Source organism: Apteryx mantelli, chromosome 2 (assembly GCF_036417845.1).
Source record: "Apteryx mantelli isolate bAptMan1 chromosome 2, bAptMan1.hap1, whole genome shotgun sequence".
NCBI classification, from domain to species: domain Eukaryota; kingdom Metazoa; phylum Chordata; class Aves; order Apterygiformes; family Apterygidae; genus Apteryx; species Apteryx mantelli.
Window position 1 is genome coordinate 158,234,051 of NC_089979.1, and position 16,445 is coordinate 158,250,495.

Consider the following 16,445-nt stretch of genomic DNA (forward strand, 5'->3'; position numbering starts at 1 on the left):
CATGTTTTAGGGTATTCAAATAAGATAATCTGAATGATAATGTGTAATCAGCAGGTGTATTCATGTAAGATTTTGAGGTTCAAGTAGTTTTTAGTTAAGCCATAGCTTAAGATAGACATTAGAAAGGTTATGCATTAGAAAGGTTATGCATGTGACCTGTTCAAACAAACATTTTATAATTCGTATAAACAAAATATACAATAGAGGGCTAAGCAGTTTACTGCTTCTGAATTTTGTGTATAGACTGAGGCTTCAGAAGATCTCTCATAGTGCGTATGTTGAAATGACTTTTGAATTTGTAGGAATCCTAGCAAGTCCCATATACGACACACAATACCCAGTGCAGAAAGGGGACCTGGGCTTCTAGACAGTCCTACAATATTCAACTTTTCTGCTGATCGTTTAATCAATGGCGTCAGGAGTCCACAGACGCGGCAGCCGGGACAAAACAGGACACGGATGCAGAATGCTACTACGAGTTATACCAAGAGGGAAGTAGGAACTGGACGGATGGAGCAGACCAGTGTTGACTCGTCTCCAGGACTGGGTAGAGGAAGGTGAGTGTACTCCGTAGCTGTTCTCTGAAGAAGCTGATAGCTTTGGTTCTCATTACTGCTTTTAGAAAAGAGGAATGGCATTAGTATTGTACTCATTACTATTTTAAACTGAGTCTGTGTCTCCTCAAAGCTAAAGTCTTGTTGGAAAGTACTTTAGAGAAAGCCCTAAATTTAGGACAAATGCAAAGTGGAGTTATGTACTTTCGTACCAAGTTAAAACCAGTAATGGCAACCGATGAACAGTTTGCAGCCATAATATCTTATCCTCTGTCCTTTCTCCAATAGGTCAGAAAATTTCTACGTATTATTTATCTTTAACAAAGTAGTTCCTCCCATTCCATTGTTCAGCGGTGTAGACTGTGTACCTGAATCTCTACCAGCAGTGCTCATTGTTAATAATGTCAGTTGAAAGACCAGAATTTTGCCCAAATTAGGCATGTGCAACTTAACAAAGACAATGGATTTGTGTGGAGGGGAAAAAAAATGGTATTACTTGGAACTAAGAAAACCTGTTATTATGCCATTTAAAAAAAAAAAAAAGCTGGGGAGCTGAAAATTGGCAGAGCCATTTTTAATTTGAGAACTGAGCAGGTAAGTTCTGAAATACAGTACAGTTCTATTAAGTGTTTTAGAAAAAGTATTGTGCGGATTCATGTTTAATGATGGTTATGTTTTTGTCCCCAAATTACATTTTGAGAGCAACTTACTAAATTGGCAGATAACTTCAGTCTTTTTGCAGATGATCCTACATTAGGCTCGTATTGTATCTTTGCAAAATTAAATGGGGATTTTGTGCAAGGATTGTTATACTTTTCTATGTCTAATTTGCAAAATTGTGTTAATGGATGAAAATACAATTAAATAAGGGAACAGGAAACAAGATCACTCAACTATAGGATTACAGAAATGTACAAGAATAGTCAATAATTAAAGTTTATGTTCTGGTGCTTCAGTATTGAATATATCTAAAATATTGAAAGTTAAGCAGAAAACATTAGGAAATGTATTGAAATTGAGTTAGACACCACTGAAATTTTGGCTGCTGCTTGGAGACAGGGTGGGAAAAAGCATTGAAAATGTTTTGGAGGGACTTTACCTGAATTTAAAATAGCTAACCATATTTCAAAAGTGACATCAGTATCAAAAAGAAAAAAAGAAAAAAAACCCTGGCCAAGCCTTATGTGTAATTGACATTGGAATGTACTTTGAACACAGGAGTTATTAGTAACCAATGTGTTCTTATGCTGACTTGTATGAAATCTGTACCTTTATTTTAATGAGGACTTGCTAGACATCTTTTCCAAAAACACTCCTTTATAACCTGTCTAAAATGAGGATGAATGAATAGGCAAGGTTCTGATGATTGTATTTTCTTTCCCTTAGGAAAAACTCCTATGGCTACCGAAAGAAAAGGGAGGACAAGTTTACAGTGAGTGTTCATGATCTTACTCAACTATAATTAAAATAGGATAACAAGGCAATAGCATGGGTACTATGTGGAATAGCAGATGAGATAAGCTATTGCACAAGAAATTGTATGTGATAGTTGACTAAAGATAACAGCTTATTAAATTCACATGAGTTTACTGCATTTGGCTATTGGAGAAGACTGTTCATTAATACAGAAATGGGAAAAAGTTAAAATTACTCTTATAGTGGCAAAGAATTTCCATCTTCCTAGTTAGTGTTATTTTGTCAGCATGCCCATGCTGACGTTCATGGAGAGCTAGCTACCTAAGCTAATGTTCAACACACTGTGCATTTGATAATCATAGATACGGATGTTGACAAACATTTTATAGGTCCATGTGTCACATAATGTATAACTAGAATGTTAAATTATGAAGTGGTCAGTTTTATTTCTAAAACCAAACACCTCTCTAGACCATCCCCCTGCCGCCACCCCCCCACCCCCAAGCTCCAAATCTGGGGAGAAAGATTTCTAGTTCCCTTTGGAAGAGGGATGAAAAGCTGGTCATTCCCCCCCCCCCCCCCAATTGCGATGTCATCTTTCATTTAAGGGTAGTGTAGGGGATAGCATCTATTACATAAGAAGCATATCTAAGGTGTTTAGTACCACCATGTAAGGGTGAATATACTAATGCTGCATAAATATTACTATTTTGGTAAACTTGAATTAAAGGTGAATACCTAAGTAGACAGGATATTTGAAAAAATTGGGTTTGACAGTGGGTAGAGATAAGTATACACTTTTTTTGTAGGACTTGAGGTTTGATTTGATAAAATCAGTCACTTTGTTGCAACTCATTTTTGCCACACACAGCAATTTCAGGAAGTTTAACCAAGTTATTTCCTTCATGTTATGATTGCAAAGTAACCCTGCTGCATGAGCCATAACATTTCCTTAGAGGTCTGGAATAGCTGCACTTGCGTATTTGCGCCTCCTGCTGTTGAGCAGCCTTATGGGACTCAAAAAAAAGGAACATCAAGGCTTTAGAGAGTATATAAAGGCAAGTGGTTCCCTTTGGTTCTTGCCAAACTTCTCAAAGCCCACTGAGTTGAAATTACATGTAGGATTCTCAATACTACTTTTTTACCCTTTCAGAGCTGCTTTAATTTTTAGATTCGCATTTTGTCATCAACACTTTTCTGTCTTTGAAAGAACAAGGAAGTGGTACAAGTTAGGCATGACTGACAAAAATGAGTGGCAGGAGTGAAAGGATCGCCTCAGACACTCCTACTGAACAGGGAGGCTCTTCAGATTCAACTCGCTTTAAAGATTATTTTAACTTTAAATGTTAAACTGGTAGACACAAAACTTCTTTGAAGGCTCACCATTTGATTCGCTCAACAGCAGACTTGAATTGCTGCTTGTGTAGTCAGGTTCCTTCCATTCTTTTTTGGCCCATGAATCTTTAGTCTGTACTGTACAGTGACGCAACTTTGAGCGGGGGGGGGGGGATGCTGCATACCCACAGCTTGCACACTGATAGATAGCCTGCTCTGAAGTGGAAAACTGAGATTTGACCCTTTCAAGCTACGGAGATTGAATCCAGGTTTCTGTTTGCTGTGTAATGCTTTAGTGCTTAGATATTATACATAGGACATGGCTACAAACAGTTGTATTTGAAAGGAGTGACGACTTCCTTTGGTTTTTAAAAAGAACAGTTGTAGAGAATATGCATGTTTGCTTGGGAAAGAGCACGTTCCCTTTTGAACAGTTTGTGTCTGGGGCTATAGCACAAGCCAGTTGCTCAATTCCTCGTGGCTGTAATCTGTAAGCGAAATTTTATGCAATTGGCATCTTAAATTCCATTTAAGTTCTCCCTGGTCCCCCTAATCCAAGCTGTTAATATATCCAGGCTCCTTGTCTCTCCTACATGTTTGTTATGACTCACCTGTATAATCTAGGAAGTTTGCAATAGATACTGCTTTTAAATTCATTACTATCCTTCAGTCTTTTAATAAAACTTTCAGTGCTGTGATATGAGGTACTTTTCTGAAAAGCAGAAGATTGTCCCTGTTGCAGCTTGTGCTGGATAAGCGTAGTCTCCAGGTTCCTGGTCAACTGACTTCTATTTTGGGAGATTTGCAGTCTTCATTGCTGTAGTGCTCTTAATCTGTGTTGCGAGAAGATGACGTTGGGTCAGTGGCAGTCTCTTAAGAGTAGCAGTTGTCTGAGAGTCTTGCCTCTGTATTTACTCTTTTCCTTCCCTCCCACCCCCCCCCCCCCCAGTCCCTGGTGCTTCTTTTGAAATAAACTGTAGTTTCCAAAAGGACCTCAAGGGTAGTTTTGTGTCTCTGTGCCCCTTCATGAGAAGGAAGGGGGAAAAACAGCAAATGACAGAGCATGGAAAAGCGTTGTGTCCAGAAGCGCTGTTCTCACACTGAGACTATCTTAACTCTACGGCGGTAACTGTTTTCCTTTTCAAAATAGGAATCATCTCAAAGATCGCTTTGCATTTATTACTCTGAAGCCGAGGTCATCTTGGCACAGGGCTGAGCACAGCCATGAAACAGTTTTGTTTATATGATGTAGATTAAGTTAATGGGCAACTTCAGTTACGGCATATAACAAAAGGAATTTTAGCTTTCCAGGGTAAATAGAACTTGGCTTTACAAACTCTCACAAGCACTCCTCGTAAGTGATCTCCACCTGTAGTGTTCATTTGACTCTTGAGCTGCTGTCCACACTTGCAGATTTTAGCCCCTTACTATTTTTGGCCTGGGACACATTTTTCCTCCTCAGACACACTTAGAAAAATTCTCCATGTTTCAAAGATTTTCCATGTTTGATTAGATCAAACATGCCCTTGCCTACGCAGTATGCAAAGCATGCTGTCTTGCCGTTTCTTAATACATATGAACGTGAGGTAAGCTTCTTGCTGACTCCTATCTTTTACTTAGAACGTTACCCACTACACATAAATGGGTTTTATATCTATATTGTTATTATATCATGATATCTAAAACAGTCTATTTTTTCCTCCTGTGCCAGTGTAAGTGTCCATCCTGATGGAATGGATAGGGAGATTATTTAACTATACCAGTTGCCTTAAAGGGTATGCACGTGAATTTTTTAAGGAGGCTTATGCCCTACTGCTTAAATTATAGTTAAATGTTTTAAAAGCAGCAATGGAAAATTAAACTGTGTTTTCCTGGGTTCTGTGTGTTTTTCTTGGGAGGGGAGGGGGAGCCTCTTTAGGGCTTCACAGATATACATCAAATACAAAATATTGAGTGGTTTAGAGTCCCATGGCTTTCCTTTCTGTCATCCAGTGTGGTAATCTCAACATGTTATTTCTATTCCAGAGAGGCCAAACACAGTCTCCACCACCCCCAAAACCTCCATCTCCTAGCTTTGAATTGGGTTTATCTAGCTTTCCTCCATTACCTGGGGCTGCTGGCAATTTAAAGACCGAAGACCTTTTTGAAAACAGACTGTCCAGTGTGGTAATAGGAACGTCAAAAGAAAGAGTGAGTAGTCAGTGTGCATTTTTGGTGGGGAAAACAAAGTATTGCGTACCTCTTGCTTTTAGTTTGGCTTATACAGAGAAAAATCCATGTGGTTTTACATGGATCATGAGAAATGCTTTAAAAGAGGAAGAAAAAAAAAAAGCTGTCAAGTGATGTACAGCTGCCTTCACCACTCATGTCTTAGAATTTGTTGGATCTTCTCTTTGAAATGGTGTGGAATATGTGCACCAGCATACATAGTTGTTAATAGCAGAGATTGAAAAACATGCTCTTTGCTGTTTCTAATTGCCGTAGGCTTTTTAATAGATCCAAGTGAAAAATGTATGCTAAATTTTCCTCCTGTTTGAAAATCAGACTTCTGAATTGTATATAAAACAGTCTCAAGTGACAAAGGCAAACTTCTAAGCACTGAAACATAAAGAACCTGCCTACATAATCTCAGTACACTAGGCATCATAGCTGGAAAAAGAACTGTTATCAAAACCAGCTGGATACAAGAGTTGTCTTGTCATATTGCTTGGAAAACTTAAAAATAAACCAGAATGAGTTGGCAACCACTGCCTTCAAGATGTAGTAGAGATGCAGCTGAAAATTAATTTTCAGTAGCTGTTCATAGATTTCATTCTTAATTAAAACCACCACTACCACACCATCTGTGAGTGACAGTATGTTCTCCATCAAGAGTGATAAAACAGTGTGCACTATTGAACAGTTTAGACTATGGAAGTCTATATTGTCTCTTTTGCTAGCCTTAATGTTAAATTATGTTTTCATAGCTGTACCACAACTGAGAAAGTTAAAGCCAGGATATAGCAGAACAAAGCAACCTAATGAACACCTAAATCTATTTTACTCTTGTATTTTGTCTCTAGAATCAGTCTGCTGCAGAAGTGTTGTCTTTGGTGCCCATTTATCAGGGATGGGTAGGGAGGGTGTTTCTTGGTAAGGGAAAGAAACAGCAGTAAGAGCAGCCTACATCCAAAGCAATGATTACCCAGACAAGCTATATATTCTGTCTCCTGCAAGTGGCAGTAGGGATAGCTACATTCCAGGGCTGTGTTTATGGGGAACTAGCATGTGCAGAAAGGAGAAGACAGTGCTTAAGTGTTTAACGCTGGACAAGAGCAGTGTTGAACTAAGTTGTAAGCTCCCCTTGCATACAACTGTCTGCCAGTACTCCGTACTGTAGTCTGTTTCTCTTAGCCAAGATTTACCCTGCAGTCTATTTTAAAATATTTTACCTGTATTATTTCTGAAGAGTTTTTTAGCTAGCATATTTCAGGTTTTAGATATAGTGCCAGTACTTGGTCTTGCTGCTGCAGCTTAAATCCCATTGCTCCTCCAGGTAGAAAACTAGTATTTGCTTTGCACTGTAGTAGATTTAACGAACCTACGCTACTCTCCCAAAGAGGCAGTTTTAATATAATTCAGGCATTGTGGTTTTATGATAGTGCAATGCACTGTCACATTTAGAAACTACTTCTGATTTCCAGATTTCTGTTTCTGGCTTGCATGGGTTAATGTTTGTGCAGTTGTGTGTAAGAAAAGGATTGCACTGTCTTTCCTTGTTGGCACTAATAATGAATAAGGTAGTAGTAACTGACTCCAAAGTGACTGTATTCCAGGTAAGGTGTTTGAAACATACTCAACTGAGTTAAAGTTGAGACCATGCCAATTTATACAGGTTGCTTTTCATCTTGACCTCAGCATTTTTCCACATGTCACAGTACTCCTGAAGTAATATGTAGTGCTGCTCTTGTTTTATAGATGCACAAGACCTGTGTACAGAAACTGAGTGAACTTAGATCGTATAACTTGCAACCATTGTTATCCAGGCATCATTCTTTCCGCTCTTCACTTTGCTTGCGGTGCTCCCTTTCAGATGTAGCTCTGGGGAATGATGAAATTAATCTCACTTTTTTTTAACTAGGAAACTGCAGCCCTGTGAGATCAGGGGCTGAGTGTTCTGGCCTAGGAATAGCACTCGCACGTCTGCTTCGCTTGAAGCTGTTCACACATAACCATGTACCTACAGGTTTCAATGAACTTGGGCCATAATGCTCAACACCTTGCAATTTTCAAGCCTTTGTACATACTATTGTAGTGAATAAAACCACAGAAGGTGTTCTCTTATTTCTAAACATCCACCTCTTAGGATTTTACTATGAATCAGACTAGGCTTACATCCAGTACAGTAATCTATGGTGCCTGATTTTAAAACAGTGTCATCAAATACCATTTTCCTTTCCAGCAGTGACTATGGGAGTCTCATGTTGTATGACCTTTGAATGGCGTTGGGGGAAGGGGATGACTATTTTGTACTTTCTGTGCTCCTCCCTTGCTCTTCTGCTTACCAGAATCAGTTCTGGTACTAGAATCCATCTGGTCAGAACCAATAGGAAAAGCATAGGATTTTTAAAGCAAGTGAAATAGTTAAATTGTCAGAATTTTGTTTTCAAGGTATAAAAAGTCTTCTCTTTTCCTCCTACTTTGTGATAATTTAAATTCCTGTGTTTACATTGAACCCTCTTGGAGTTTATCTGGAAGGACAGTATCACATGGCACTAGAAAAATCTTTTGAGGGCTATGGAAAAATAAGCACCTTGTTTAGTAGCAAATCACATCATAGCAAAAGAAAAGGGACTTTTAAATGACTGCCATACCCTAGTTTTCAAAAACTTAGTTTTTTAGGGTTAGGATTTTTTTTTTTAGCACCCACTATTGGTAAGATGCTTGATTAGAGCATTGCAGAAGCTAGTTCTTAGTGCATAAATCTAGGAGAGTTCCTTCTTAGTAGGCGAACTATAGATATGCAAACAAATGCAAAGCCTACTTTGTCACCATCAGATGCAAAATTCCCAGGTTGAAAAAAGTGATTTTGTCATCCAGATGTGTCCCAAAGGGAGCTAAGCTTCAGGCTTCTTGGGAAAGAGCCATAGTGTGTGATTTATTTGTCAGCATTTCTGAATAATTGCAAAGGAAAAAAGTTATTTAGTTGCAATCCATATGTCAGATCCTTCTGTATCTTCCTGTGGTCAATTCACCCGTATCAATCAACATGTAAATTGTTTCCTTGTTGTATTAATTCTCAAGGAAATCATATTAATTGGATACCATGATTGCCATTCTATGCCTTAATGTGTTTGGGTTTTTTTCCTTCAGAACCTAAATGTGGATGCAAGTACAAACACTATTCCATCAGGAATTCCTCGAGAGCCGTTGTTGCCAGTGTCTTCTACATTGCCCAGGACGTTTGAAAGGTCTCCTTCGCCATCCCAGCCTTCTGAGTAAGGACTTAATTACATGACTATAATTATTCTGCTCTGAATCATGTTTGCATTTTCCATCATCAGAAGGCTAGGTGGAATACTGTAAATACCTATTAAAACATTAATGAGAAATAATATTTTATATTGTGTACTTGCAGTAAGGGCAATAAAAATTAATATCTGAACAGTATCATAATAGTGCCCATTCAGCAGATGAAAGGTTTTTTTACTGTTGTATTTTAGTCTCAGCAAGTATTTAAAAATTTAATGAGTACCTTCCTATCTTGCATTCAGGTAGCTATGAAGCACAGGCAGTAAATCCCCAATACTGTGAGCAATGTCATTGTGCATACAGTAAATAATGTTTTCAGTAAGTCTTTATTTGGAACTTGCAAATTAAATTGAGTAAGGTGTTTGAGTAACAGGAGAACTGACACTGTCTCCCATAACATCCTCATAGACAAGCTCAGGAAGTGTGGGCTAGATGAGTGGACAGTGAGGTGGATTGAGAACTGGCTGAATGGCAGAGCTCAGAGGGTTGTGATCAGTGGCGCAGAGTCTAGTTGGAGGCCTGTAGCTAGCGGTGTCCCCCAGGGGTCAGTACTGGGTCCAGTCTTGTTCAACTTCTTCATCAATGACCTGGATGAAGGGACAGAGTGCACCCTCAGCAAGTTTGCTGACGATACAAAACTGAGAGGAGTGGCCGATAAGCCAGAGGGCTGTGCTGCCATTCAGAGAGACCTGGACAGGCTGGAGAGGTGGGCGGAGAGGAACCTCCTGAAGTTCAACAAAGGCAAGTGCAGGGTCCTGCACCTGGGGAGGAATAACCCCAGGCACCAGTAGAGGTTGGGGGTTGACCTGCTGGAAAGCAGCTCTGCCGAGAAGGACCTGGGGGTCCCGGTGGACACCAAGTTAAGCATGAGGCAGCAATGTGCCCTTGTGGCCAAGAAGGCCAATGGTATCCTGGGGTGCATCAGGAAGAGTGTTGCCAGCAGGTCGAGGAAGGCGATCCTCCCCCTCTACTCAGCCCTGGTGAGGCCACATCTAGAGTACTGTGTCCAGTTCTGGGCTCCCCAGTCCAAGAGGGATGTGGCACTACTGGAGCAAGTGCAGCGAAGGGCCACAAAGATGATTAGGGGACTGGAACATCTCTCTTATGAGGAAAGGCTGAGAGAGCTGGGCCTGTTTAGCCTGGAGAAGAGAAGGCTGAGAGGAGATCTTATCAACATGTACAAGTATCTGAAGGGAGGGTGTCGAGAGGATGGGACCAGACTCTTTTCAGTGGTGCCGAGCGACAGGACGCGAGGCAACGGGCACAAACTGAAACACAGACGCTTCCATCTGAACATGAGGAAAAACTTTTTCACTGTGAGGGTGACAGAGCACTGGAACAGGTTGCCCAGAGAGGCTGTGGAGTCTCCTTCTCTGGGGATATGCAAAACCCGCCTGGATGCGATCCTGTGCAATGTGCTTTAGGTGACCCTGCTTGAGCAGGGGTGTTGGACTAGATGATCTCCAGAGGTCCCTTCCAACCTCAGCGATTCTGTGAGAAAGAACTGAATAACTGCATGCTGTCAAAATGTCACAAACTCTAGGTTGTGTCAAATTACACATTAATATCCTTTTTTTATAATTGATAGCATTTTTAAATCTGGTCATAGTGTGTTAGGCAAATTACAACTATAATTTCCTCATGGTCATCATCAAATAAAGCTTTAGATCCCATATTTGATCATTCATCTGTCTTGAAGTTTCACTTTTCATGAGACTTGCTTCCTGCTGAATGCTTACAGGGATTCCAAGGTTGTGGATAAACAGCAGAGAGAGACACAGAGTACAGAAAGGCTTTCTTCCACACTCAGTACTGCATGTAAATCGGTACAAGTCAATGGGGCTGCCATAGTAAGTGACCTTATTACCTGACTTTCTCTTAATGATCCAGTTTGATGCATTTAACAGAATATTGTTTTTATTGCTGTCCAGTGTTGTTTAATCATATGAGCCCAGCATTCTTAAACTTGCATGTTGGTGGTCTGTGATTACTTGCATGATACAGTTATGTAATTCATAGTGCAAAAATGTCCAGAATAACTTTTGGTTAGTGATAGCTGTCTCTGACTTCCCTTCTTACTTGGTTGTATCCTTGAAGTAGAGATAGTAATATATATGTTGATATTTAAACCAGAGTATTCATCTTTATTCAACTCCTTGTTTGCTTTAATCAAAAATATTTTGCTGTGTCACAAAATCACATTGTTCTGGAATATTGTTTTGCATCTTACCTTGTCTTGCACCTTATTGTCTGTACAGCTTCTGTTAACTTCTTTAAGTGCAGCAGCCTCTCTGACAAAGACTTTACCTTTTTTGTTCATAAAAGTAAATGACTTTTCCAGTCCTCAGGATGCTTTGTTTAACTTTGCCATCCTGTTTGCTTTTGATTTGCCAGGAACTGCGAAAACCTAGTTATGCAGAAATTTGCCAGAGAACAACTAAGGATCCTCCTACATTGCAACCCCAGAAAGAACAGAAGCCAAACACAGTAGCATGTGGGAAAGAAGAAAGAAAGCCCACAGAAACAATAGAGAAAAACAGGGAACCTCCTCCTGCAAAGTCACATCCCGGACAACCCAAAGACCAGAGGAGACAGTCAGGGCGCAGATCGTCCCCTCCAGCTGTTGGCAAACGCTTAAATAAAGAACAGAATACCCCTCCAAAATCTCCTCAGTGAAACTAACACCTGGGAGGGGGTTGAAAAGAGGTCTGCTTCCCACAAATTAAACCCATGTTCCCACTAAGATACCTGAGAATGAGTTGCTGGTTAGGAGCTTGCAGTGATATTAGGCATGTAACAATGCCTGCAAGTTATTTTTCTTCTGTGAAATACTTTTCCCCTCTTGAACAAACATTCTATTTTTTCTGGATATTTCTGGATAGTTGTTCTAAACCTTATATTTAGGTTGGTGCTTAATTGGAGGTGAAGCTTAGTGTGATTATTTTTTTCAAGATGTAAAATATTTGTCTTTAAGAAAAAAAAACAACTTTTTATTAAGCCTCTCTGTGGCTGTGTGAGTGCAAGCTCTGTATAGTGAGTTTTTTCTAAACTGTTAAGCAGAAATGTGCTGCTGCAATATTTTTAATAAACTGGTCTGCAAGTACTTATCTAAAGTGTCCAAAAGACTGATAACGGCAGCTAGTGTGTAGAGTGCAAGGAAGTAGATATATTTTATGAATTAGTATGTGACCTTGAAGATTTTTTTTTATTGGGCTGCTGTACCAAGTGTCAGCAAACAAACTTGCACTTTTAGGTTAAACAAGTAGTTGTTTCTAGCGTTTTTAAAAATTTAATCTTTTTTTGATGTTTTGCACACACAAAATGAATCCTACAGAGCACCATAGTGGTCTTTCTAAAATACTTCTGTTTTTGACTTACTGCAAGCAAGTAACCATCTTCTCACTCCAGAATAAAACTGATGTTATAATTTGCAAATACAAAGCACATTGTGAATAGAAAGAATTAAGTCTGAGCTTCTATGGTGGTGAAGCCCGTTAGTGGATATTATCAGGAGAAAAGCACTGTAGCCGCCTTGTGATAACCTTAGCTTCCCTGTGCTTGTAAGGGAGTTAACTGAGTCAGCGCTGTATGTTCTGGTTACCCCTGTGCTCTGTGTAGACTTTTTTTTAAACTCTGCCCCAAGTGCTCTTTGAAAGAGTTCATATCTTAGTCAGCCTTGTGTTGACGTCTTCCTGTAACTACAAGCATTGGCATATGGATTTAAATTTTTCAAGACGTGAGATAATGGTGTTTGTTTTGTGTGGTGGAGGAAGAGATCCCTGATGTTTACCTCTGGAATGAGGTTTCTCACACTTATTTACTTTAGAAGTGATGCGCTTTCTGAAGGACAAGGATGCACTAAATTAGCAAGTTTCTAATAAAGTTGAATATAAATTATTTTTGTTTTAAAATGCCTAAAGTTTTTCTTTAAGTGTTTAAGCTGCAGGAAGTTCAGACAAAACTCATTCCTGCTGACTATGACAGTACAGTTTATTCCACAAAAATGTTTATTTAAACAACTGATTTTTTTAAAGAATTATTTCCATCCAATATTTAAAGACTTGAATTTTATTTAAACTTGAAAATGACTTTGCCTTAACTTTTGTACAAGACAGCTTAGAGTTAATGAGGTCTGACCCCGTTGAGGGTTAGCACGAGTGGAATACAGAATTACTCAGTTACAGTATGTATCTATTGTCACTGGTCTTACTGGGTAAACATACTGTAGTACAGGAACTAGCAGCAGTTTTTGTAATATACCTTAAAGATCTTAAACAGTTGATCTTTTTCAGATTGTTGAAAAATCTGTAAATGCAAATAGTCAATACTGTATTAAATATGTGCACTTGGAAGTGTGTGCTTTGCTTGTACAGTTGTAAATAATCAGAACATATAAAAAGGTACCCTAAAGAAAAAATCTGATAAAAATTATTGATATTATAAATGTTGCTGTTGAGCTGGATGTAGATAAACTAAATGTTGTGGTTTGAATATTACTTTAATTTGTTGTTTTTTCTTTTTCTTATTTTATTCTGGTGTGCTGAACTGACTCTGCCTCTTCACTGCAAAAGGGAAATGGAACGAAAGTCTTATTTGAAAGCCCTCAAATGTTTTCCTAAGTCCCTCTAAAAACAAGCAATTTAACCAATTCAGAAGTGTTCTGCAATGTAAATAGTGAATTCTAGCAGTCCAACTGTAATTTTAAGTCAATAATAAAATCAAATTTAATTGGAAAAATACTTTAGACTGCTAAGAAAATACACACTGAAACTTATTTGTCTGCTTCTTTCAGGAATATCAGTTTTTTCCTAAGTGTATGATTCATAGAGCTGTAAAGTAATTATAGAAGTTAACTCCTGATAAACTTCCTCTTACAAATACCAATTGGTAATTAGTTGACCTTTTAAATCCAGCTTGTTGTATGCTGCAGAATTGGTTAAAATAGGGCACGCTGGAATCTGTTGGGGTTTGGTTTTTTTTCCCCCTCATTTAAAAAGAGCACTTTGTGAATGCTGTGGGAGGAGATAGGACTTTGACAACATCACCAAAACTGCTAAAACTAGTTCTGTCATTGGATTTTAATATGCTTATCCTTTCCCCAGTGGCAGTGAAAATGGTAGCTAGATTTGTGTATGGTTTAGGCCAGCTGTATGATTCCTTTTGTTTGTCTGCTGAAAGTGAAAGGCTTACCAGCTGCGAACCACCGCCAGTGGTTACGTATAGCAACTGTGTACAGCTAGTCGTAACGCTCACCTGGTACATAAGGTAATATATCGAGACCAGCCGGATGTGTTGTGCTCTTCTAATGTGTTCTGCTGCCATTTGTGCTAGGTCAATACACTGTAATTACTGCTTACCCAGCAACAGTCTGTTGCATCGAAAGTTTAAACCTTCCTCTGATGTGATTTTTATAGCTTTTTAAAAAAAGAAAAGAAAAAAGTGACACGCCAAATAGCTGTGTAATATACCACTTATCCTTACTGCATTTTACTTTGAGATTTTTTTTTTCACTCAATGACAAAATGGAGTTTTCGGAGTAGAGTTGTGAAGTTGCATGCAGACTGTTGCTATGATACATGTAGTTATTAAAATGTGGCTTTTGAAATGAAAAATCTCCCAAAAGCAGTAGCTGAGTTACAAGTTCAGGGTTACAGTAATTAAATTTGGCATTTTACCTTGTAGGATTGTGTGGTGATAGTTTTCATTTGAAAATATAAAACAAGTCAATATGAGATCTGAGACTGTTCTTGCAGGAGTTTTGTTTAGAAAAAAAAACACAGAAGTTGTTTTTAAAATGTGCTGTGTAATCTTGTTTCAGATCAGTCCCCCACCATGACTTTATAATTTGCCACTTAAAAATCAGTGAACGGTGGCACATTTTTATGTTGCTGCATTATCCTTTAAAGACTTGAGCAGCTGGTGTAGAAAGGCCCTTGTCTGAGTGTGGTGCGGTGTATCACGAGCAACAGCTGACTGTAATGGTGCATGCCTATCTCTGTATCTCCTTCGGCTAGCTACAGTTAGGGGTTTTTACGTGCTTTGTAACCTATTACACTAATAGCAGCAGACAATCGAAGATTTCTGAGGAGACCTAACAGCTGCCAATTCATGAAATAGAAGTGTAATATGGAAGCCTTCTTGAGGGTTTTTGTTTTTGTTCTTCTTCCATTAAGACTGGAATCAAGCTTACATGTAAACTATCAGTAATTTAAGTTTCCTTTTGTGTCATAAAATGTAAAACTGTCTAATTTGAAAAAAAAAAAATATGTAGGTTATGAAAAATAAAGATTTAGGCACTGTTGAATTCCTGATTTTTTTTAATTAAACCTTTCTTCAGTAGTATTTTTCATTACTTTGTCTTTTGCTCCCATTTTTGGAAATTGTATATTTCTAATTTTGGGAAAAACATCTGTACTTGGTGTACTGTTCAGAACAGCTGTTGTATCCATCACCTAAGGCTGTGGAGCAGCAGCGAAGACATACCCATAATATGACACTGGTGGAGGCAGCAATACCTGTCTCTATTAGGTAATTCTGACTAAGTTTATATATAAAAAGCTGAAGTGATGTTTTGTTTACTAGAGATTGTTAACCTTATTAATGTTTTCTTCAGATTCTTAGTTAAGGTCCTGACTTGGTCTTAAATGTGAATTTAAAGTCTGTATTAGTGTTGTGGTTGCATGGCTCTTGAATCCAGAGATGTTCTGGGGTTATTTTTGGCTTTGGTTGGCTTTAGAGGTTTTTACACCGTTATCCTGTTGTTGCCTGTAAGAAAAGTGCTTCTTGGATAGTCTCTCTCTAAGCAAAAGATCCCTTTTAGAAATACTTTAAAACCTTTTTATTTTTTAGGTTTGTGTCTCGTTCATCTGTATTTGGCCAAGTTTAACAATGGACATTAGCATTAAAGCACTAATAGTGTATATTAAAATGAATTAAAGCATCTTGGAAAATATTGAAGTATTCTTCAGGCTACATGTTCCATAAACTTCCATAGCGGATAGGCTGCTTGCTGCTTCATTTCCCTACTGTCTGCTCTATAGAGTAAGGCACCGCAGCAGTGTCAGGGTGCACTAGTGTCTGCTACGCTGAGCATTGCAGGTTAGGAAAGCTTAGCGTGTGAAACAGTAGGATCTGGTAGTTGTGCCGAGTGCAGTAGCTACGGGTAGTCAATTTTCACTTTTTAAGAATGAAGTATCCTTTCTACTTTTGGAACTCTTTTCTATTACTTACAAGTTAAAGATGCATGAAAAATTGTCAACAATGTCATAATGCTGGTGTGGCTTCCTTGGGACAAAACCCAGGGATTTATTTGTACACAGCAAAATCGGGCAGTGTGCCCTTGGTGCTAGCTTTTCCCATAATGATGTCATGTTAGATGATGGCTGCACCGATTTCATGCTGAACAACCACCACCACCACCACCCCCCCACACACACACACACGAACATCCCAAACATGAGGGAAAGAGTGAATGGGCAGGCTACATGCAGCTGAGTATTCAGGAAGGAGTTACTGTCACAGGACTGTGACTCGTTACACTCTAAGGCTTCTTTAAAAACTTCATAAAATCTTTTAGCTAAAATAAGGGTTTCAAGTTTTGTAATGTGCTGTTACTTCACAAACTTCTCA

At 38.8% G+C, this 16,445-nt stretch overlaps 1 protein-coding gene across 6 annotated transcripts in view; it reads left to right on the plus strand.

Moving 5' to 3' along the window:
- The window catches only part of LARP4B (La ribonucleoprotein 4B), a 57,578-nt gene extending 42,458 nt beyond the window's left edge, over positions 1-15,120 (plus strand). For 2 of the 6 annotated variants that reach the window (XM_067291915.1, XM_067291914.1), the window contains 6 exons: positions 303-557; positions 1,941-1,986; positions 5,331-5,495; positions 8,658-8,782; positions 10,558-10,666; positions 11,211-15,120. In XM_067291915.1, the coding sequence (XP_067148016.1) occupies positions 303-557; positions 1,941-1,986; positions 5,331-5,495; positions 8,658-8,782; positions 10,558-10,666; positions 11,211-11,492 (982 nt within the window). In that variant the 3' untranslated portion in view covers positions 11,493-15,120. The remainder of the gene's footprint in view (positions 1-302; positions 558-1,940; positions 1,987-5,330; positions 5,496-8,657; positions 8,783-10,557; positions 10,667-11,210) is intronic. The other 4 variants (XM_067291916.1, XM_067291919.1, XM_067291917.1 and 1 more) reach the window with 4 other exon arrangements.
- The last annotated feature ends 1,325 nt before the right edge of the window (positions 15,121-16,445 follow it).